We start from the raw sequence: 23,837 nt of genomic DNA, 5'->3' as shown, positions 1-23,837 counted from the left end.
CTGGAGTATCAAGATACCGTTAATTCGGGTGAAATTGATCGGTAGGGTGAAATTGATCATCGTGTCACACAATTTTCTATTTTATTTATAGAGAACAAATATCAATGCAACCTTTGGAAAATGAACGTTGTATGCCTTAATTACTGCCGAATTGCATATTGTGAAGTTCTTTTTATGCTAAAGAATGTTATTTCCATGAAAAATATGTAAAATTCCAGAATCATGTTTGATGTGGTATTGTGAGACATCTACAAAACTTCTAAGTTTATACTATAATTTGGACATGGTGTCAACCTAAAAGTTTGTGAGGATGCTTATAATATATCCCCAAAACAGATTGGATTATCGAAATCCGTATCAATACGTTCATTTTGTTGTAATAACTGAATTTCTGTTAGATATCAAAAGATTCATTTGGGAATTGCCTACATTTAAGCGTTTGCTGCGATAATCTTGAAAATATTTTATTTATTATTTCCATAACTATTACACTGTTAAGCATGTTGAAAACATATTCGGATTCAGGGAGCCCAAATTAAGTAAGTAAAGTTGTTTTCGAAACTAACATTATTTGTTTTGACAAGTGATCAATTTCACCCCGAAATGGAATATCCTGATTTTTTATTTTAGAGATTATTTTCAGCTTTAAAATCACATTTGTAAGAAAATTTCTGTACATGAGCCAATAAGGCTCACCGCCGTACTTGTTTTCCCGTATTTAGTTGTTTGGCATTGACATCATAGTAGAAAGCAAACGTGAAAAACTGTCAAAAATGATCAATTTCACCCGAAATTACGGTACTGAAAATCCAAGGTCCCCACTGAAATCTCAGGTTTTGCATTAGAATTAAACGACGCATGTTACAATCCCAGGATCTGAACTGGAATACCAGGAGTCACACTGGAATTTCAATATCCACAATAGAATACCAAGATCCACACTGGCACACTATGATCTGAACGATAGTCCCAGGATATACACAAAAATACAAACCTAGTGGAATCCCAATATCCACGTTAGAAGCCAGAGATTCACAATGCAGTAACATGATCTACACTAGAATCCTATGGTCCACACTGGAACACTTGGAACCAGTCTGGAACACCAGGATCCACATTGTAAAAAAAAAAAAAAAAAAAAAAAAAAAAAAAAAAAAAAAAAAAAAAAAAAAAAAAAAAAAAAAAATTTTTAAATATTACCAAATATTACCAGGAACTCAAAAGTGCTTATTTGAGGCTGAAATTTTGTACAGCTCATATCATGGGTGAATAGTCAGAAAAAAATTCTGATGTAAATTTATTAACGACTACATTACGAGGCTCATGCATAATCTCAATGTGACTGTTATGCGAATGTGACAAAACAACTTGGTATTTTTTTTAAGATTTTTTTTATTTGTTGATTGCTCTAAACTTCATTATCATTATAGGAAAGTTGCGCTGATACAATCCAGGAATTTTGGATTTTTTTCGTCCACTTCTTTGATGAGTTATATAATGTAATGAAAATAGCGCTCCTATGGCACTTCCAATTATTGAGTACTTCCATATAATGAAAATTACGTACTTGTGATTGAGGAAGTATGGCCGTTTTTCCACCCACTTTTCATTGTAAAGTAGGGTAACGTATATAACTTGTAAAGCATATAATTTGGACAGGCTATTCGTTCTATGCGTATTTGCAATGACATAGTGAAAAATAAAAGTACGGGAAATCATGTATTGCATAATTAATACACTATGCTATTAATTAATGATTACCATTTTCTTAACAATTACAATTTGGCTTCAAAAATATCAAAATCGTAAATTATATCAACAGAACATCGGTGAAACCTACGAATGCAAGAGGATGTGCATTTCAAGAACATACATTAAATGCAATAATAGCGCTCAGAATTGGCATTCATAAAAAGTTTAAAAATGGCAACTATCATGTTGCCTAAATATCTAAAATTTAAGCTAAGTTCATCTAAAATCTTAACATGAACATATAAGGCATATGTGTGCTTCATATTGTGATATTTGCAATATTTGACTATTGACAACAATTCAGGCCTAGAGGAACAAAACTGTGCAGGGTGCTTGATTAGAATATAAGGCCCCTGTTTGTATTGGTCATATTAGGGGTCAATGCCAAATATATGATATTTTTTTCAATAGTTGTGTGCTTCATGTAATTTAATAACATTTGCAATATTTGACTATTGACAAACAATTCAGGCCTAGAGGGACAAAATAACTGTGCAGGGGGCTTGATTGGAGTATAATGCACCTGCCTGCATTGGTCCCGTTAGGAATCAATGCCAAATATATGATTTTTTTTTCAATAGTTGTGTGCTTCATGTAATTTCATGATATTTGCAATATGTGACTATTGACAAACAATTCAGGCCTAGAGGGACAAAACTGTGCAGGGTGCTTGATAAGAATATAAGGCCCCTGTTTGTATTGGTCCTATAAGGGGTCAATGCCAAATATATGATATTTTTTTCAATAGTTGTGTGCTTCATGTAATTTAATAACATTTGCAATATTTGACTATTGACAAACAATTCAGGCCTAGAGGAACAAAATAACTGTGCAGGGGGCTTGATTGGAGTATAATGCACCTGCTTGCATTGGTCCCATTAGAGGTCAATGTCAAATATATGATTTTTTTTTTTCAATAGTTGTGTGCTTCATGTAATTTTATGATATTTGCAATATTTGACTATTGACAAACAATTCAGGCCTAGGGGGACAAAATAACTGTGCAGGGTGCTTGATTAGAGTATAAGGCACCTGTCTGCATTGGTCCCATTAGGGGTCAATGCCAAATATATGATATTTTTTTCAATAGTTGTGTGCTTCATGTAATTTCATGATATATGATATTTTTTTCAATAGTTGTGTGCTTCATGTAATTTCATGATATTTGCAATATTTGACTATTGACAAACAATTCAGGCCTAGAGGGACAAAATAACTGTGCAGGGTGCTTGATTAGAGTATAAGGCACCTGTCTGCATTGCTCCCATTAGGGGTCAATGTCAAATATATGATTTTATTTTCAATAGTTGTGTGCTTCATGTAATTTAATGATATTTGCAATATTTGACTATTGACAAACAATTCAGGCCTAGAGGGACAAAATAACTGTGCAGGGGGCTTAATTGGAGTATAATGCATCTGCCTGCATTGGTCCCATTAGGGGTCAATGCCAAATATATGATATTTTTTTCAATAGTTGTGTGCTTCATGTAATTTAATAACATTTGCATTATTTGACTATTGACAAACAATTCAGGTCTAGAGGGACAAAATAACTGTGCAGGGTGCTTGATTAGAGTATGAGGCACCTGTCTGCATTGATCCCATTAGGGGTCAATGTCAAATATATGATTTTATTTTCAATAGTTGTGTGCTTCATGTAATTTAATGATATTTGCAATATTTGACTATTGACAAACAATTCAGGCCTAGAGGGACAAAATAACTGTGCAGGGGGCTTAATTGGAGTATAATGCATCTGCCTGCATTGGTCCCATTAGGGGTCAATGCCAAATATATGATATATTTTTTCAATAGTTGTGTGCTTCATGTAATTTTATGATATTTGCAATATTTGACTATTGACAAACAATTCAGGCCTAGGGGGACAAAATAACTGTGCAGGGTGCTTGATTAGAGTATAAGGCACCTGCCTGCATTGGTCCCATTAGGGGTCAATGCCAAATATATGATATATTTTTTCAATAGTTGTGTGCTTCATGTAATTTCATGATATATGATATTTTTTTCAATAGTTGTGTGCTTCATGTAATTTCATGATATTTGCAATATTTGACTATTGACAAACAATTCAGGCCTAGGGGGACAAAATAACTGTGCAGGGTGCTTGATTAGAGTATAAGGCACCTGTCTGCATTGGTCCCATTAGGGGTCAATGCCAAATATATGATATTTTTTTCAATAGTTGTGTGCTTCATGTAATTTCATGATATATGATATTTTTTTCAATAGTTGTGTGCTTCATGTAATTTCATGATATTTGCAATATTTGACTATTGACAAACAATTCAGGCCTAGAGGGACAAAATAACTGTGCAGGGTGCTTGATTAGAGTATAATGCACCTGCCTGCATTGGTCCCATTAGGGGTCAATGCCAAATATATGATATTTTCCAATAGTTGTGTGTTTCATGTAATTTCATGATATTTGCAATATATGACTATTGACAAACAATTCAGGCCTAGAAGGACAAAATAACTGTGCAGGGGGCTTGATTAGAGTATAATGCACCTGCCTGCATTGGTCCCATTAGGGGTCAATGCCAAATATATGATATTTTTTTCAATAGTTGTGTGTTTCATGTAATTTCATGATATTTGCAATATTTGACTATTGACAAACAATTCAGGCCTATAGGGACAAAATAACTGTGCAGGGTGCTTGATTAGAGTATAATGCATCTGCCTGCATTGGTCCCATTAGGGGTCAATGCCAAATATATGATATTTTTTTCAATAGTTGTGTGTTTCATGTAATTTCATGATATTTGCAATATTTGACTATTGACAAACAATTCAGGCCTATAGGGACAAAATAACTGTGCAGGGTGCTTGATTAGAATATAAGGCACCTGTTTGTATTGGTCCTATTAGGGGTCAATGCCAAATATATGATTTTTTACAATAGTTGTGTGCTTCATGTAATTTAATAACATTTGCATTATTTTACTATTGACAAACAATTCAGGCCTAGAGGGACAAAATAACTGTGCAGGGGGCTTAATTGGAGTATAATGCATCTGCCTGCATTGGTCCCATTAGGGGTCAATGCCAAATATATGATATTTTTATCAATAGTTGTGTGCTTCATGTAATTTAATAACATTTGCATTATTTGACTATTGACAAACAATTCAGGTCTAGAGGGACAAAATAACTGTGCAGGGTGCTTAATTAGAGTATAATGCACCTGCCTGCATTGGTTCTATTAGGGGTCAATGCTAAATATATGATATTTTTTTCAATAGTTGTGTGCTTCATGTAATTTTATGATATTTGCAATATTTGACTATTGACAAACAATTCAGGCCTAGAGGGGCAAAATAACTGTGCAGGGTGCTTGATTAGAATATAAGGCACCTGTTTGTATTGGTCCTATTAGGGGTCAATGCCAAATACATGATATTTTTTTCAATAGTTGTGTGCTTCATGTAATTTAATAACATTTGCATTATTTGACTATTGACAAACAATTCAGGCCTAGAGGGACAAAATAACTGTGCAGGGGGCTTAATTGGAGTATAATGCATCTGCCTGCATTGGTCCCATTAGGGGTCAATGCCAAATATATGATATTTTTTTCAATAGTTGTGTGCTTCATGTAATTTAATAACATTTGCATTATTTGACTATTGACAAACAATTCAGGTCTAGAGGGACAAAATAACTGTGCAGGGTGCTTGATTAGAGTATAAGGCACCTGTCTGCATTGGTCCCATTAGGGGTCAATGTCAAATATATGATATTTTTTTCAATAGTTTTGTGCTTCATGTAATTTTATGATATTTGCAATATTTGACTATTGACAAACAATTCAGGCCTAGGGGGACAAAATAACTGTGCAGGGTGCTTGATTAAAGTAAAATGCACCTGCCTGCATTGGTCCCATTAGGGGTCAATGCCAAATATATGATATTTTTTTCAATAGTTGTGTGCTTCATGTAATTTCATGATATTTGCAATATTTGACTATTGACAAACAATTCAGGCCTAGAGGGACAAAATAACTATGCATGGTGCTTGATTAGAGTAAAATGCACCTGCCTGCATTGGTCCCATTAGGGGTCAATGCCAAATATATGATATTTTTTTCAATAGTTGTGTGCTTCATGTAATTTCATGATATTTGCAATATGTGACTATTGACAAACAATTCAGGCCTAGAGGGACAAAATAACTATGCAGGGTGCTTGATTAGAGTATAAGGCACCTGCCTGCATTGGTCCCATTAGGGGTCAATGCCAAATATATGATATTTTTTTCAATAGTTGTGTGCTTCATGTAATTTAATAACATTTGCATTATTTGACTATTGACAAACAATTCAGGTCTAGAGGGACAAAATAACTGTGCAGGGTGCTTGATTAGAGTATAAGGCACCTGTCTGCATTGCTCCCATTAGGGGTCAATGTCAAATATATGATTTTATTTTCAATAGTTGTGTGCTTCATGTAATTTAATGATATTTGCAATATTTGACTATTGACAAACAATTCAGGCCTAGGGGGACAAAATAACTGTGCAGGGTGCTTGATTAGAGTATAATGCACCTGCCTGCATTGGTTCAATTAGGGGTCAATGCTAAATATATGATATTTTTTTCAATAGTTGTGTGCTTCATGTAATTTCATGATATTTGAATATTTGACTATTGACAAACAATTCAGGCCTAGAGGGATAAAATAACTGTGCAGGGGGCTTGATTGGAGTATAATGCATCTGCCTGCATTGGTCCCATTAGGGGTCAATGCCAAATATATGATATTTTTTTCAATAGTTGTGTGCTTCATGTCTTTTCATGATATTTGCAATATTTGACTATTGACAAACAATTCAGGCCTAGAGGGACAAAATTGTGCAGGGTGCTTGTTTTGAGTATAAGGCACCTGTCTACATTGGTCGCATTAGGGATCAATGCCGTAAATATGTATTTTTTCAGCTATAGGTATACTACATGCTACAACAAATCATGTGTATTATACATATTAAGAAATGTATGAAGAAGCCACGCGTGGGCATACCCGTGTGTCGTAAAATTTTATTTAATGGTGCATAGATCAGTACTCAATCTATTTTCAGAATGTGTTAAAATGGTTCAAGGAGTCCCATTTAGTTTAGGTAACTTTGTTTTAGAGAGCAACAATTCTGGTGCTGTTCGTTATATTTCCCCCTACAGATGCATGTGATAAATGCGCGAAGTATAGTAAATAATATATAATAATAATAAATAATAGTAAAACCGATACCGATGGCAAGAAAGCCTGAAAACCCCAAATCAACTAGCAACTTGCATGCAACATTCTAGACACTCATGCCCCTATCTTATTCTACGCCCTTTCTGCTAGCGCGGTCAAACATCTCGCGCATTTAACTCAGCTAACAACTTGTCTGCTTCAGAACAGAATGACTTTTCACTCCTCTATAACTGAGACGAGACTCGCGAAGACGGTCTTCTTTTTCTGTGATTGCTGAGTTTTTTTCTTATTCCACTTTGTGCATACCAATTATGCGCATGCGCATACCAATTATGCGCATGCTGTTCAAATCCTCACATGAACCTCTCAGCAAAAAATGATTAAGTTTGCATCACATCGAATAATAAATAGCCATATGAGTGAAATTTCATGCCAGCAAACGTAGCAGACATTAGAAATAATTAATCTTCTGCTTAGATTTATCAGAAATTTTGGAAAAAACTGCTCCGCCGACTGAGGTTTTTAATAACAGTTTACTTTGAACACAATACTTTTAACTTTTTCAGCCATAAAAACGGTGGGCTGCATTTGACGTTTCGTGAGAGGGGAATCTGGGCTGCATATGACGTTGATATTTTTCCTCTTCGCGAGTCTCTCTCAGCTCTATAACATACAATTATCAATCATCATTGAAAAGCAATGCTAACGTGTTTGTAAAAAATATTGGTCAATGCTTGTGTCATTGTGTTATTCAGTACGGCAGCCGAAATTTGAGATAGCTTCAAACCTATTGATTTTAAACAATTTATTCTCAATAGCTACATGGAAAATTTGGCTAGACTGCAATAGTATAAATATAAAGCGTTTTTTTTAGAACATTTATTACGGTTATTAAGAAAATTTACCGGTTTGCGGTAGCCGCAAAGTTCTACCGCAGGCTTCGAAATCATTCTATCATTGAAGCAAACAATTCAATTATAGGTAGGGTGATGTGCTAGTGTCCATCGTATTAAGCATTGATCAGTGAGAACTGCAATTTTCCCAGTATTGCAGTGAATGATGCTGATACAAACCGATGCCAAACAATTCTTTCTCTAAATGGCTTTAGCATTGTACAATAACATTTTGATAAATCTTGATCTATTTTTGTAAATAATGCAAATAAAATACATCTTACCGTATTCTCAATCCGTCGTACCGTTTTCAACTCCGTCGCAAACAGTTTCCAGATTCGTCTCACAACTTATGGCTCACTGTGTGTATTGAGTGGTTAAAACACAACATATCAACGCTTTAATAAAATGTTTTACTAGAATATATAGATCTACGGGCATCTCCTCATTCCTTCAGCATGATAGTAATAATACTAATTTCCTTTCAAATTAATTGTTCGTCATCAAAATTCAGCCCAAACATATGAACACAATTCCTTTTGACCGTACAATTATGGCATTTGCTCACAGTACAGCGAAAACAACACAATCAAAGGAATCGTATTTTTACGTCGAGCGTCGCGCACACATTGATGCGCACAAGCTTTTTTTTCTCAGTACGACGGATTGAACTTTGTTTACATTCTCAATTATACGCGGCGGTTGAGGAAATTTCGTAAATTTGGTGATTTATAGAACTTTTACGGCGTGTGATTGGAATGAAATCCTTCAGTGATGAAGTACGAAGGTTTTCCATAGTGAAAATAAGTGCCCGGCGAAGTAAGTAACCCACGGGGGACGGAAAAAAACTTGTGTTGGAAAGTGGTGTGGCTCAGTCGATCGCTAAGCATTTCTCTCAAATCGTGTTCGTCCATGCGATTTCGGTGAAAAAGTGCAAAGTGGATAATTGAACTGAAGTTATTTACCGAAATACAGTAGTTTTATTGCATTTTTGGTGTACAAGTGTACAAACCATAATAGCTTTCACAAAATTACACTTGGATAATGGATCTATGTTGCAGGTAAGTTTCAATATCCGCCGTGGTGGAACATTTAAAGTTTAATACGACGAATTGTAGCGCTTACGACGAAGTAGAACAAAACCCTAGTAGCTTGAAAGAGAAAATGCTCCGAAACAACAAACAACAATCATCAAGATGGTAGGTAGCATTGAAGCCTACTGATGATTTACCAGTGGAAATCAGTGATGTGACAGCTGCGGTAGCTTTTCGTTGAACCGTAAAATGGAAAGTTCTTCCTAAAATTGCTAAAATTACTACACTCAAACAAATCCACACGTCGTTGTTACATGAAAACATATGTGGTTTTTTTCCATCGCACTTTTCACGTAGCACTTACGTGGATCATAGGTAACACCGAATGAACACATGAACAAGTGAACCTCATCAGTTCCATCGAAGTTCCACGTAACAGCTACATGATTTTTCACGTAGCTTTTACAAAGCGTTTTAATAAATCCTAGGAAAATTTTCATTTAAAGTTATCGGAATCAATTCATGGAAATCAATGCTGTTTTGCATATGCTTTTTTATACAGTCGCCTCTCCACATCTCGATATCGAAGGGACCATCGAGATAGGGAGAGATCGAGACATAGAACATTAATTTAATGAACACTAGATTGAAAATAACTCCGTTACTAGGAAAATAGTAAACAAACAAACTTCATTTCCAGTTTACAAATTATTCTGAATCGCTTAAATCTGGTCTAGTAACCTTTGATAATGTTCATATCGACATATAGAGAGAAAATTGGGAACATAAAATCAACAGGAACACATCGAGATATGGAGATATCGAGATAAGGAGGATATCGAGATATGGAAAGAGAAATCGTATGCAGAATGAAGGGACCGAAGCAATCATCGACATAGGGGACATAGGGAGAGATATCGAGATGTAGAACATCAAGATGTGGAGAGTCGACTGTATGTTTATTTTGAAAGAAGGACAAATAACTAAGGGATTATACTATTATATTCCATTAATGGTTATAAAAAAACTCTGACTGACCACCATCGCGACATCGATCGTCGGAACAGTCCATGAAACGCACGTTCCTCGCAAATTTGTCCAGGGTCAGTTCCATTCAAAACACTCAACGTTCTGTAAATTGATGTAAAACAAGGTTTAAAGTATAAATTAATTTGGGATTCTAAGGATTTTAACTAATATTTACCTTGGAATTGTTCTTAAAATTAGTTTGAAGTCCAACAGCAGCAGCTTCTTGAGATAGTATCGGCCACCATTTTGACAACTGAATTGAACGCGATGACCAAATGAATTCAAGTGCCTACGTGATTTTCACGTAAGTGCGATTGATAGCCCCAGTAACAATCACAGGATCTCCATTTAGTGTTCATATATGTTCTGGTAATTATCACCTTAGTCAGGTGAATAGGAGGCAAAATGAATGCGGAATGATCTACGTGATTCTTCACGTAGCAATGACGTTTGGATTATTTTGAGTGTATGGATAAATGAGTTGAAATATTTACTAGAAGTTCAATTTACCGTGAGAATAGGGTATACTACTTGACCGGTTGATTTCCGAAACTTTTGCAAAATATGAACAGGTTTACTGTTCAGCATGTTGAATTTCGGAAATTACTAATTATTTCTGCAGGGTACCTGGTAGTATTCTTGAAATTCCTAGAAATCAAAATCAGTTCGCACAATAGTGGTTGAATTGAGGAAGGTTTTTTTTTTGGACTCTGGTAGGAATCTCATTTGAGAGTTCTTGTGAGTCCAGTAATATTACTGGTTTTTTTTTTAATCTTGCATTTCATCCGATTTGGTGTAATCTTGTAATAAATTCGATCTGGTGCGAATTCCGAAATCCAGATGGTATTGCTGTGATTTTTATGGGAACTGTAGTGACTCCGATGGTAATCGTTAGAATTCAATGAGGATCCCCCTGAAACACTAGGGTTCGCATCGAAATTATTGAGATGCTTATCGATATCACAAAAATTCCCATCGGAAGGAATCCATAAGATATTTACCGACATTCAAAAGATTTATATTAATGTTTTGAAATCCAAACGGAACTGGAAATCATGATGATAATAAATCTTCGAGCTGTTTAGTGGAGTACCTATAGGTAGATGAAAAACCGAATTTAGTACTATACCATTTAACTTCACTAGAGTTTGTATCCTTTGACAGATACGCGTATACGACCTCAATTGTAAGGCCGTCTTCAGTTATAGTTATTAAAAATTATTGTGTCGTGTACTAGACTCGACTTGAAGAAGAATAAGATGAATAAGAGTTGATGCCGACACTCACAGTGACGAACCTTTCATAGTTTGTTGAAAAATCATATTTACGTAACATTCTCGCCGTTGTAACGTTGAAAGTGTGAAGTCATACATAAATAACAGTTTTGAAATAAAAGCATGAAACGAGCTCACCATTGGATCCTCCATCCCTTGACTGAGCAGCCACTTTGCATAACAAGTATTGACTTACAAGATTTATCAAAGGTAGGTTAATAGAAAGTTTTACTATACTGCATACCAGTGATTTGTATTATTTATATTACAAGACAATTTGACACACTACCTCATAAAGCTAGAAGACTGTTTTTTCGTTCTTGGCATGATACAACACTGCGACGGTATATCGACATTTTCATCGCGTTCCGTAGATTTTTCTGCAGTGTAATGAATGAATGTAATTAAAAATACAAGGTTTCTAAAAGGATACCTTGAAAAAAAATCAGTGTTCTATGGAGGAGTCACATCCAAGCAACCATTGAATAAAAAACCTGATATTCTACTTGAAGATGTCTTCCGAAGAAGATGACTCCTCTTCCAAGTCCAGTGTGCCCAGCAAGGACAGCAACTACGAGCAGTTCGAAATACTTAAGTCCAAATTTCTCGAAATACTGGAAGACCGTTTCTTCGGGAATCTGAAGCACAACTGGCGCAAAGGCGAGCAGGAAAAGCAAACCCAATCGCTGCCATCTTTCGAAAGCCTAAGCGATGAGAGCGGTAGCTATTTGATACTGGATGGCAAAAAAATCTCATTCGATTGGTTTAGACAGGCATTGGCGAAAACTACTCCGGAAAGGGAAGTTCTAGAAGTGTTGCCAAGTCATGTCGGATCCATTGAGAAAATCGATTTCGAAAGCCCATACATGGTTGGCACCCCTGAGCAGATGGCGCCACTACTGCAGGCTGAAGATCGGTTCCATACTCACAGATCGAGGGCCAAGGATGGAATGCGGGACAGATTGCTGGTAGAAGACAAAACATTCGAGGAAGAAACAACGGGTAGGGAGTTCAAGCACCATTCCAAGTTGGCTACGCAGTTTGATCCGCACTATCGTAGTGAGATTTCGTATCGCCCAAGAATCCGGAACTTCACCAGAGTGGATGCCATTCACAAAATGCGAGAAGCTTCACGCAACCAGTTTGAGACGTACTATCGGAAAGAATATCTCTTTGAGAAAACCGAAGTTCAAAAAGCGGAGAAACAATACCATCAGCAGCTACACGAACGTTGCGCGGAGATGATTCAAGCTCTACGGGTTGTTCGACAGCAGCGGTTCAGCCAATCAATGCGAGTGATGGACAAGGTGAAACCCTGCTACGAAGAAACGGCGCGGCTGGAAAAGGAACTTCGCGATCGACAGCAGCAGATGGTTGGGCTGTGGAATAAGGTCATCAAACTGGAGAGCATTTGGGTTCGGCGGCTGAAGTATCAGAACTTCATGTACTTGATCATGCCCAAGGGTTGGCGCGAAGAACACGATTGGATCCATATGAATGAGGATGGTAAGCTCGAGGGATATCCTGAATCGATTTCGAATCGAAACGTGGTGAACTTGAGAAATCTGGATGGGAAGAACGACATTTGGGCGGTTAAGGAGTTTTTCGAAAGAGAGTATGTCGAAAAGAATAAGCCTGTACACGCTGCTTTTGAAACCAGTCAGAGTTTGTTAGAAGGGGTAGCGGAACTTGATGTAAATTCGATAACTTTGTTGAATCGTTTAAACATGCTAAATTGGACGAAAGTGGAAGCTGAGAAAAACACGAAGGATATTTTGAACAACTACAATAAACTGATCGGAAATTTGCGATATTCTATTCAAGATTTATTGGCTAAAAAGGAAAGCTACGAGAGGCGTTCTGCGGAGCTAAAGAAGGTGTTCCACGAATGGGTAAAAGATCCTCTACGAGAGTGCATTTCAAGCGAGAAAAATAGAAATGTCGAGACACTTCTCTATGTCCTCTACAAGAATCTGCTACCGTTAGATCAGAGACAAAATGCCCTGCGTTTTTCTGGAACCGAGAGTTTCACCTACGTTTCCAACGTAATCCTGCAGCTTTTGGCAGAGTTCGATAAGATTCCTTCGGAAGTGATACAATTCGTAGAGAAACGGGTACGATTTGCGCACATGCGGAAGATGAAGGCAGCTGAACGAGCTGCAGAGGAAGATCATCGCCACAAGCTGTTGGCAATTCAGCTGAAACGTAGTTTGGCTCCCCCTTACGTGAAACCTCCTCGCAAAGGGAAGCTGCCCAGGTCAAGACTCAAGAAGAAGCCTCCACCGAAGCCGATAAGTCCGCCAAAAGAAACCAAATTGGATCGCATTTTCAAGCTTGGCTTTGGAGAGCACGCCACATTGAGTGATACGGAGCGGAAGAACCTGGAGATAGATCTGGTCTACGGGAACTTCTGTTCGGTTCGATTTGAACAGTATCTACGTTCGATTGGCTACGAACCGGAGTACGATTTCGTGAGCATGGTGGAACAACGGGACGGACCGGAGACGAAGTTCATGAAACGTAAAGAATTAATACCGCTGGTGCTAAGTCGCGTGAAGAGGTGGGAAGCCTACCAGGAGAAGCTAAAGCAAAAACTACTCCTACAACAGAACGATTAAGTTAGCAAACGAAGATGTGTATTTCAATAAACTTAGCCTGAAACTGCATTAGCGTAGCTAGCATATTTATATGTTATCAAGGGGGCTGGAATAACTACGAATTTTATAGTTTTATTGCATTGAATTGTAATTACCCACTATTCTCTTAATCGTTCGTTCAGGGGATAATTATGTGTTCATACAGAAATTCTTGTAGATATTGTTGCATTATTTGTCAAAGAATTTCCTAAGCTATTTCTGCAGAACCCCTTCTACATGTTTTCAATGAATTCAATAACTTCAAAGGAAATTCAGGAAATTTCCCAAGAATTCCTTCTGGAATTTCCTAAGAGAATATTTCGTGGAATTGGTAATGATTGTATTGTCATTTTAAATTTGGCCGCTATCTTGAATTTCGTCAAAAAATCCGTTTTTACAATAAGTGCACCGCTCGTTTTGAATTCTGAGATCACCATCAGAAAGTCGAGAAAAAACTGAATAAGAGTAGTAGGATTTAAAACTACTACAAAAACTAGCATTCTCCGCGAATGCGAGTACGACAGCTGCCGAAGCCACGACTACAAAAGCTTCATAGGAGGTTTAAATGCTCAGGTTGGCCAGGAGGAGAACAACGTACGGTACCGACGGTCGCCACAGTATGACCTAGAGCGGCTGAAGAAACACGGAAGTTCTATCAGAAGCTCAACGCATCCCGCAATAGCTTTGTGTCACGAGCCGAGATGTGCAGGGATAAGGAATGGAGTATCTTGACGGACGAACGTGAGGTGATCGAAAGGTGGAAGGAGCACTACGACGAACACCTGAATGGCGCTGAGAACGCAGACAAAGAAGGCCGAAACGACGGAGGAAATGCCTTCGTCAGTACTGCAAATGATGGAAACCAACCAGCCCCCACCTCTGTGAAGTTAAGGATGCCATGTTGTCATTTTTAATTGATGTTAAAGGTTCGAAGGGCTCCATGAGGTAGTGCAATCTAGGTTAGGTGAGATTGCACTACCTCATGGAGCTAGAGGACTGTCTTTTCGTTCTTGACACGAGCATTGACCGTTTGTTCGTCACGTGATGACCCCGGTTATGGTCATCACAATCATCCATCTTAATAAGGATTTTGGACCGTTAGATGCACAAAGTATGCTGGTAAACGGTATAGCAAAGATAACAAAAATATCTACAAAAATATGTAAACTAGGGCATTTTGCTATTTTAATAGTAAACCGTCATGCTCCAGCGATGATAGTTAACATTGTAAGATACATGAATCTACGTAATGAATCACACGATTAAGATATATCTTATATCCTAAGTGTACACTCAGGCAAACGGACTATCGATAAACATAGGAACCCCTTATGAAAATTCGCCACAAGAAATCGGGTTGAAATTCATAAATTTGCCATATGAAACCAGAATTTGAAAACAAAAAACGTTTACGCGGCAACCTGGAATCGAACCAAGAACCTTGCGATCGATAGGCCCGAGCGTACACCACGCGCCTATCGACGCCTTGATGTGGAGAAATGCTAAAACGATACATAAAGCGTTCGTATTGCAATAATCGTTCCACCTCTCATAAGGCAAAATGTATGAAATTCGATAGTCCAGTTCGCTGCGTGTATAAATTAAAATCTTTAAATAGAAATCATTACTGAAGAATGTTTCTTCCGTTTCAGTACGCCTGTCGTAAATCAAACGGCTTGGAGATGGTACGTCTTCTTATCGCTGCTGGAACCAACGTGCAAGCACGTAACAAGGAAACCGGATGGGTGCCCCTACACGAGGCAGCTGCTAACGGCAACCTGGACACCGTTCAAGAACTACTAGCATTACCTGTACCCCATATGCCCCGAACCAGTTACGGTGAACTACCGGTGGATTTGGCTCAGGAGAAAGGCCACTCGGCGGTAGTAGATTTCCTGACGAACTATGTACCTCCACCAGCGAACACTCACAAAGGACAGTGGTATCATGGAACGCTAGAAAGGCAAATAGCTGTGGAAAGCCTGAAAGACCATGCGTCAAAGCTAATGCCTTCGTCTCCAGGAAAAGAGAACAAGGAGAATGATCCACGAACTGACGAAGGCGAACACCCCGATGCTTCCGGAGTTTATCTGGTCCGATATTCCACCAAGCACGGCGTAGATGTGCTGACACTACTCTATGAAAACGAAGCAAAGCATTTCATAATCCAAAGGAAACAAAATTACCTCTATATCGATGATGGACCATACATGACTTCGTTGGAACATCTGATAGAACACTACACAAGGTTCTCAGATGGACTTCAAACCAACCTTAGGCACCCGGTGCCTCCGAAACCAAAACCGCCCATTCCTTTGTTTTCCACGATACCGAAAACGAAACACAAAGTAGCCACTAGTCCCGGAACAAGTTCACCCCCGGGTCCTGTGCCCACTCCTAGCAGCAATGGAACTACATCATACTTCCGTAAATCCAGCGACAACAGTTTGCAAAAGCCACCGCATCCATCCGCCCCAGCAAGGAACCTGTCGGTGCCAAACGATAGCATACTCCAGCAAATGAACAAGGTTGGCCTGTTTGACCGAAGTCCCGAAAGATCTTCCACACCCAAGTCTTCGCCTAACATTGACGAAAACAAATCCAAGCCTAATAGTTCGACTCTCAAGAAGAAGAAAAATATCATCATCGATGGTATGAAAAGCCTTCGGAAGAGTAAGGTCAAGCAAAAGCTCCCGGTTGAACCGGATACCCAACTGAACCGAGATAGCTTGATAGAGCAAATCGCGTCGGACAAAGTTCTGCAACAGTTGTCGTTTTCGTCGAATTTCTCACTATCGACCACTCAACTGGAACAGTCCGACGCAGTATATCAATCCCCGCCCAACAATTGTGCCATCGTGGACATCGACTTCGGTGAGCCACTTCCCGTTCCGTCCAGCCGATCCATCGACAGTATCAATAATAATAGCGCAACGCCTCACGCCAGGAGTCCTCCTCCGCATAGCACTCTCGACAGGCGTACGTCTTCAGAATCAAATGTGACTGAATCGCATCCTCCAGAGGACTATTTTGTCGAAAGTGATAAGAACATCTACGGGGAAAGTCAGCTGGACAACAATAATGAAGACATTTACTTCATCGATGCACCGCCATCGACGCCGGCTCCCAATCCACCTCAGGTAAGGTCCCTCGCATTATCTAGAGGTCACTTCATAAGTTGTATTAATTTTTCCAGCAGGTACCTCCGGTGGACAACAACAATTTACCACCGAAACCCTCAACGACGACCAACTACATCGCCACTCGCAACGTTCCGGTATTTCTGAATAGCATTTCCACGGAATGCACATCGCCAACCAGTCCACCGCCAGCACTTCTGCATGCCTTCCGCCCTGGTGGTCCTTTCGAGCGACTGGATTCCAATACCTCAACCGTCAGTCGCGACAGCATTCAAAGTGGTGATTCGGAATTCCTCTCCATCATCCAGCAGCAACAGGACGAAGATGAACGACAGCACATGCGACTGTTTCGCACTACGTCCAATCGGCCAAACTATTTCATTCCCAAGGAGTGCATTCTCACGCAGAAGGTGCTCGGGCGGGGTGAGTTCGGGTACGTTTACCAAGGCTTATTGAGACCGTGCCAACTGGATCCCAGCTCGGATCAAATGGTGTCCGGTAGTCAAGAGCCTTCAGAATGTACGCCGATTGCCATCAAACAGCTTGTGGAAAGCACCGGCAAGCGGAATCGGGTGGACTTTCTACGGGAGGCTAGCGTTATGATTCGACTGAGACATCACTGCATCGTGAAGCTGATTGGCATTTGCAAGGGTCCGCCGCTGATGATGGTCGAGGAGCTAGTGCCGCTCGGGTCCATGCTGGATTATATAATTGCCAACAAGGGTACGATCAATCCGAAGCTCGAACTGGTCATCTGGGCGGCACAGATTGCGTGTGGTAAGTATTACTTACAGCTATCCTTGAACATAGCATGTACTTCGTTTACGCGATTCCATTAGCTAGGAGGAATTTTAAGATTTCCATCCGCTCGCCAAATCGTAGTGTACTTGGTTTGGTTACATAGCATAGAAAGCGTGAAGTTTAACGCTTTCTTATACGAATCGCATCTGAAGCGAAAACCATCTTTGCAGGGTGGCTATCTAGCATTCCTTCAACATGCCCTATCTACCGTATTTTATCGCACCATCTAAATACAAGGTTTGTCGTAGAGTTAAGCGAGCTCGTGGTTCATCCTTCATCGCCACACACCATTCTCCTGCACGCCGCCAATTATGGTCCTTAGGTTCATGGCCGCCTCTCTCAATCCTCGACTTCGACCCACGCTCTCCAGGTCAGGGTGCACTTGGTTAATACACCTAGCTCGCTGCGCTCCACGTCTTCTTGTTTCGACCGGATTCGAAGCGAAGACCATCTTTACAGGGCTGTTGTCCGGCGTTCTTGCAACATGCCCTGCACAGCGTATCCTTCCAACTTTGTTGGATACTGGGTTCGCCGTGGAACTGGACGATCTCGTTGTTCATTCTTCGCCGACATACAGCGTTTTCCTGCACACCGCCAAAGATCGTCCTAAGCACCCGACGTTCGAAAACCCCAAGAGCTTGGAGGTCCTCCTAGAGCATAGCCCACGTTTCATGCCCGTAGAGGACTACATCGTGCATTTGGTGCGGTGGTAAATTTTTCTTGACCTTCTAGAGATCATAGACAGATAATGCGCCTTCGTATTTCGCTCAGTTCCACCTACCAGCATGTACTTTGTTTTCGACGTATTCGCCATTAGCCCGACTCTCATTGCTTCGCGTTTCAGGAGGGTGAACAAATTTGCCACCGCGTTTTAAATGTTCTTCCAATAATATCCATGTCATCCGCGAAACAGACAAATTGTCCGGATCTCGTGATAATCGTGTCTCAACTTTTAAGTTCGGCTCTCCTCATGACACCTTCAAGCGCAATATTGAACAACATGTACGAACTAACTGGAGTGTTCGCCCGAGATCTTCACGCAGTTTTACAGATCGTCCATCGTTGCTCTAATCAATCTTGTGAGCTTCCCGGGAAAGCTGTTCTCGTCCATGATTTTCCATAGCTCTACACGGTCAATACTATCGTATGCCGCCCTGAAATCGATGAACAGATGGTGCGTAGAGACTTGGTACTCACGGCATTTCTGGAGGATTTGCCGCACGGAAAAGATCTGGTCCGTTGTCGAGCGGCCGTCGATGAAACCTGCTTGATAACTTCCCACGAACTCGTTTGCTATAGGCGATAGACGACGGAAGAGAATCTGGAATAGTACTTTGTAGGCGGCGTTTAGAATAGTGACTGCACGATAGTTTTCACAATCAAGTTTGTCGCCCTTTTTGTAGCCTTGCTTCCCCATCTCCGGTAGCTGTTCCGTTTCCCAGATTCTGACTATCACCCGATACAGATGCTGCGCGTACGCATTGGCGACATCCGGTTGTTTCAGTCGCGCTAGATTGTACCGAGGCTGGCGTCGGTACCGTACATCGTTGATGACGGATAGTTTTGAGCGCAATTTCGCAATCACCAGGTCGTGGTCGGAGTCAATGTTAGCGCCGCGATAGGTTCTGACGTCGGTTATGTCGGAAAAGTGCCGCCATCCATAGATCGAAATGTGGTCGTTTTGCGATTCTATCTGCTGAGATGATCTTCAGGTGTACCGATAGGGGGGGCTGTGCTGGAAATAGGTGCTACGAATGGCCGTGTTCTTGGAGGCGACGAAATCTATCAATCGAAAGCCGTTCTCATTCGTCAGCTGGTGGATGCTGAACTTTCCAATCGTCGGTCTGAGTTTCTCCTCCTGGCCAACCTGAGCGTTTGAATGTCCTATGATGATCTTGGCGTCGTGGCTTAGGCGGTCGTACTCGCGTAAAGTGCGTCCTTGTCATCATTAGTGCTTCCGGAGTAAGAGCTATGCACGGTTATTATACTGAAGTTGAAGAACCGGCCTTTGATCCTCAGCTTGCTTGTTTGTTGCCGCAGCTCTGGTAGATGGTATGGTTAACTCTAAACGTTCGCACTATTGCACTTTTTTCTCCTGTTCAACACACCTCCTGCAGCGCTACAACTCCGAAATCGGAGAGTATGCGTGTGCTTCCGATGAAGTTGAGAGATTTGCAGTTCCACGTACCGAGTTTCCAGTCGCTAGTCCATTTCCATCGCAGTGCTCTTTTCCGATTGTTCTGGTAAGTCTTCTCTCGTTCCTGTGCTGATGTATTTTTATGGTTGGTTTGCAGGGCCTGACACCAACCCCCTAAATTTCCGGAAGACCATTCCCCCTAAATTTGCACAGTGTAGCTTAAAGTCCTTCTCTGGCACTTGGACAATAATCAGTCGCCCTTTGACATGGGGAACAGACGCTGTTGTAAGCCGCTCCTAACATGGAGTTCATTCCGCAAATCTTGGGTGATCCCATTATAAAAATGACACACACAAAAATGATCACCAAAAATTCATTTTAAATCAGATACTTCTCAAATTTTTATGGATTAAATAACTATATATTAACTACATATTTATTTCTCGAAAACTTGTTCAAACCGACTCAAGTCAAAAAAGTATACAAACTAACTTTATCGATTCTACGTGTTTCGCAGATGAAATTCTACACATTTCGCTCTAAACCAACTCGATTTTTCACTTTTAGAGCGTTTACTTTCCGGATTTACAAAACGACGAAAGTAAGATTTTCAACTTTCGCTACCTAACCACTACTTTCGCCGCTCCGCTGTATGGAGAGACAAAGTGACTTATCTACGAATCAAAACAAAACACTACTTGAGCCGATTTTACACTGATACAAAAACGTCGAAAGTAACTGAATAATTCGGCTTATCATTTTGTAATAAAATTGTTGTGGGAAATAACAGGAACTCCCTAGTTTTTTTATCACGAGCTTATTGTATGCAAAATTTAAGCAATGTACACGGCGAAAAAATGTTAAAAAGGTGATTCATTTTGAAACAGCTTTAGAAGACAGGTTGTGATTCTTCTGAATAATGTTTCTCAAAACCGTATGGAAGTTAGTTACGTCGATTTGAAAAAGTAACCGAGATTTATTGAATTTCCTCTCTCAAGCTGAATTTTCGTACAGCTCTCTTAACACTGCTCATGAGATCTTGGGCAAGGCTTTGAACATCTTTCTTACACAATTTCTCCCAGTTTTTCTTCAAAGCTTCATCGGTTTTCAATGTTTTCCGCTTTTCTTCAACTTCTTCTTCATTATCGCCTAAAAGTTTTCGATCGGACAAAGTTCTGATGTATTTGGCGGTTTCGCCTCCTTCGGGACCACATCAACGTCCTTCGCTTCGTAAAAATTCATTACAGGGTTGGCGTAATGACACAAATCTAGATCCGGCCAGAACAGTGTGGAACCACGGTGAGAGCGTAGGAAGGGCAGCAAGCGCTTCTGCAAGCATTCCTCTCGATAAATATACCCGTTTATGGTGCCGGTTGTAACGAACGTCCGCACTCGCAGATCGCCTGCCACAACAGGTACTTCTTCGCAAATTTGTTCATCTTCCTCTTCCGGAACTTTTCCGTAATCTCCATGCGGGACGTATCGACAAAAAACTCGAGGCCGGAGATTTGTTTGGTGTCCGCCTTGATGTTTGTCTTGTCGTCCATGACGAGACAGCCTGGCCTGACCGTACAGCTTCCGCGCACGCAATTTGGCCACCGTGTTTGCTTGTAAGTCCGGTCTGGCGCCTTCCTGACCACGAAATACGTCGCACAGTCCGCTTCATGGTCTGCTGGACGAACCACTTCGACGAATTGACCTTTTTGGCCACGTCTCGGGTGGAAAGGTTCGGGTTATTCTTAATGTACTGCGTTATCTTCTGCGCCTTCTCTGGCTCAGCGCGCCGCTCGATGGCTTCGTCTCCTGGAACATCTTCTCAACGCGGGATACGGTGGAATGGTGGATTCCAATCCTTTTGCCGATCCATCTGTTTGCGTAGCTCTTCTTGTTTGGAATGCATCTTGAAAACTACTTGACAAATCGCTATTTTTCACACATAAACACAACACTCTAAACTAGTATTATCTAAAATCTAAAAGTTACACTCAAAACAAAGTGTCGTATTTTTTCGACTCCAATCTTCAATGGCGAAATTCTTCAAAAATTATCAGCAAAAGCCTTACTATAGATTCTTTACATTTTTCTTCATCCAGCTTTCCCGTGTTATCTGATTCTAGACGAATTTTTTGATAAGGCCCTTCTCAGGCCATATCATGAGCTCTAAATAATTGTATTAGTATGTTCCTTAAAACATCCATAGCTTATATGTATCAGAAGAGGTGGTGAGAATTTCTGACGAGGATTTTGTAGACTTGTGATAATATCCTAAGAATCAAATTTTTGAAGATTGCGGGGGATTTCCTAGCAAACTTTCAACGAAGTCTCGGAAAAGTCTGATGAATGTTGTCAGTGATCTGTTGTTGGAGTCTCCCCAATAACATCACCTATGAAACTCAAAAAAGTTGTGAATCATTGATCTAAGCGGTACCAAGCAGAACGGGGAATAGCTTATGATTATATATTGCCATTCTTTCACAGGGATGCAGTATCTCGAACAGCACCACTTCGTTCACCGTGATTTGGCTGCTAGAAACATTCTACTTGCGTCACGAAATCAAGCCAAGATCTCCGATTTTGGACTGTCACGCGCCATCGGAGCCGGAGATGACTACTATCGTGCAAGCCAGGGAGGAAAGTGGCCAATCAAATGGTATGCCAACGTCATCTCAACTTCAAGAGACATCAGCTAATATGTTATCAAACTCCCGCTATTGCAGGTACGCACCGGAAAGCTTCAACTACGGAACGTTTTCTCACGCGAGCGACGTCTGGTCCTTTGGAGTTACGATGTGGGAAATGTACTCGCTCGGTGCACCCCCGTACCAGGACATGAAGGGTGTGGACGTCATCAAACTGATCGAAAACGGTCAACGGCTCTCTCAACCGGATCTCTGCCCGGAGAATGTGTTCGACGTGATGAAAAATTGCTGGAACTACAATCCGAAAAGTAGACCGACGTTCAAATTTTTAACCCGCTTCTTCACTGACGATATCAAATACCAGAACCTGCAGGAGTTGGTTCAAAGTGGAAAGGAAATCAATCCCAGCCACTAGTTGCCGGCGTACGCGTGCTCTGTGAGCGTATTTCTGTCATTTTTAGCATAGCAAGTTATCAAGTATTAAAGAAACGCATGCATATTTTAATGTACGTACTGATGTCCTCGAACATATTACAAGTAACTGTTGATCCTTGACCAAGACAGAAACCCTAGCTCTATATTTGTCAATTGTTTCCAGAATACGTTGAATACGTGAATCAATTCATTACTTCCTCCGTTTGCTCATCCAACCAGCCCAAACGACTTTATCAATACTAACACCATTCCTAGTTGTACAACTCCTAGCATAATATTAATGCCTGCGCAATCAAAAGTTTGTTCTATGTCATGATTGAAGTGTTTAGGTTTAACCAACAAGCATTTTATTTATTCATTTTTAATCTAAACTTTGTTTCCTATCTTTACGTGCCTTCTTTACATTGAGTGTGTCATGAGGTTGAAACCCATATGTTTCAAACGTTTTTAAATTGAGATTTCCCTGAAAGTGCTATATAGACTAAGATGTGTAGCAGGAAGGCTCTTGAGAAACCAGAAGGATTTCCGTTATAAAGGGGAAAAAGATTTGGAGTAATTTAGAAGAAAGCAATGTATTGTAACTATTCATATAAAATAACAAACAGGAGAATATGTATATTTTTGTTTCTTTGCATATCACAGACCTTCATTCAATTCTAAGCAATGGCAATTATCTATCCACTGATCTACCCCTTCCACGAATAAAAGATCTTGAATTTCAGCAACAAATATGTATCTTATTAGATTTGTTTGAAAGAACGATTCCAATCAGTGCGTATCGTACTCTTGTGCTCTATTTTTTTCTTTTATTAACGAAATTTTTAATAATAGGCCGGATCATCTCGGAAAAA

At 40.0% G+C, this 23,837-nt stretch overlaps 2 protein-coding genes across 7 annotated transcripts in view; both read left to right on the top strand.

Annotated features, from left to right (window-relative positions):
- The window catches only part of LOC5571002 (tyrosine-protein kinase shark), a 57,224-nt gene extending 33,622 nt beyond the window's left edge, over positions 1-23,602 (top strand). For 4 of the 6 annotated variants that reach the window (XM_021854735.1, XM_021854733.1, XM_021854734.1 and 1 more), the window contains 4 exons: positions 15,487-16,974; positions 17,031-17,751; positions 22,391-22,562; positions 22,630-23,602. In XM_021854735.1, coding sequence (XP_021710427.1) covers positions 15,487-16,974; positions 17,031-17,751; positions 22,391-22,562; positions 22,630-22,966 — 2,718 coding nt within the window. In that variant the 3' untranslated portion in view covers positions 22,967-23,602. The remainder of the gene's footprint in view (positions 1-15,486; positions 16,975-17,030; positions 17,752-22,390; positions 22,563-22,629) is intronic. The other 2 variants (XM_021854736.1, XM_021854738.1) reach the window with 1 other exon arrangement.
- Positions 11,148-13,864, top strand: LOC110679586. Its single transcript, XM_021854739.1, has one exon. It carries the CDS (start codon positions 11,711-11,713, stop codon positions 13,814-13,816), a length of 2,106 nt encoding a protein of 701 aa, XP_021710431.1. The 5' UTR covers positions 11,148-11,710; the 3' UTR covers positions 13,817-13,864.
- Positions 23,603-23,837: the final 235 nt, after the last annotated feature.

This window comes from Aedes aegypti, chromosome 3 (assembly GCF_002204515.2).
Source record: "Aedes aegypti strain LVP_AGWG chromosome 3, AaegL5.0 Primary Assembly, whole genome shotgun sequence".
Classification (NCBI taxonomy): Eukaryota; Metazoa; Arthropoda; class Insecta; order Diptera; family Culicidae; genus Aedes; species Aedes aegypti.
The sequence above is the reverse complement of the archived record's forward strand: the minus strand, read 5'-3'. Positions and strand labels throughout refer to the sequence as shown.

What these genes read in the sequence shown, in the direction of transcription:
- LOC110679586 (XM_021854739.1), top strand. Translation starts at nt 11,711, where the DNA reads ATGTCTTCCGAAGAAGATGACTCCTCTTCCAAGTCCAGTGTGCCCAGC.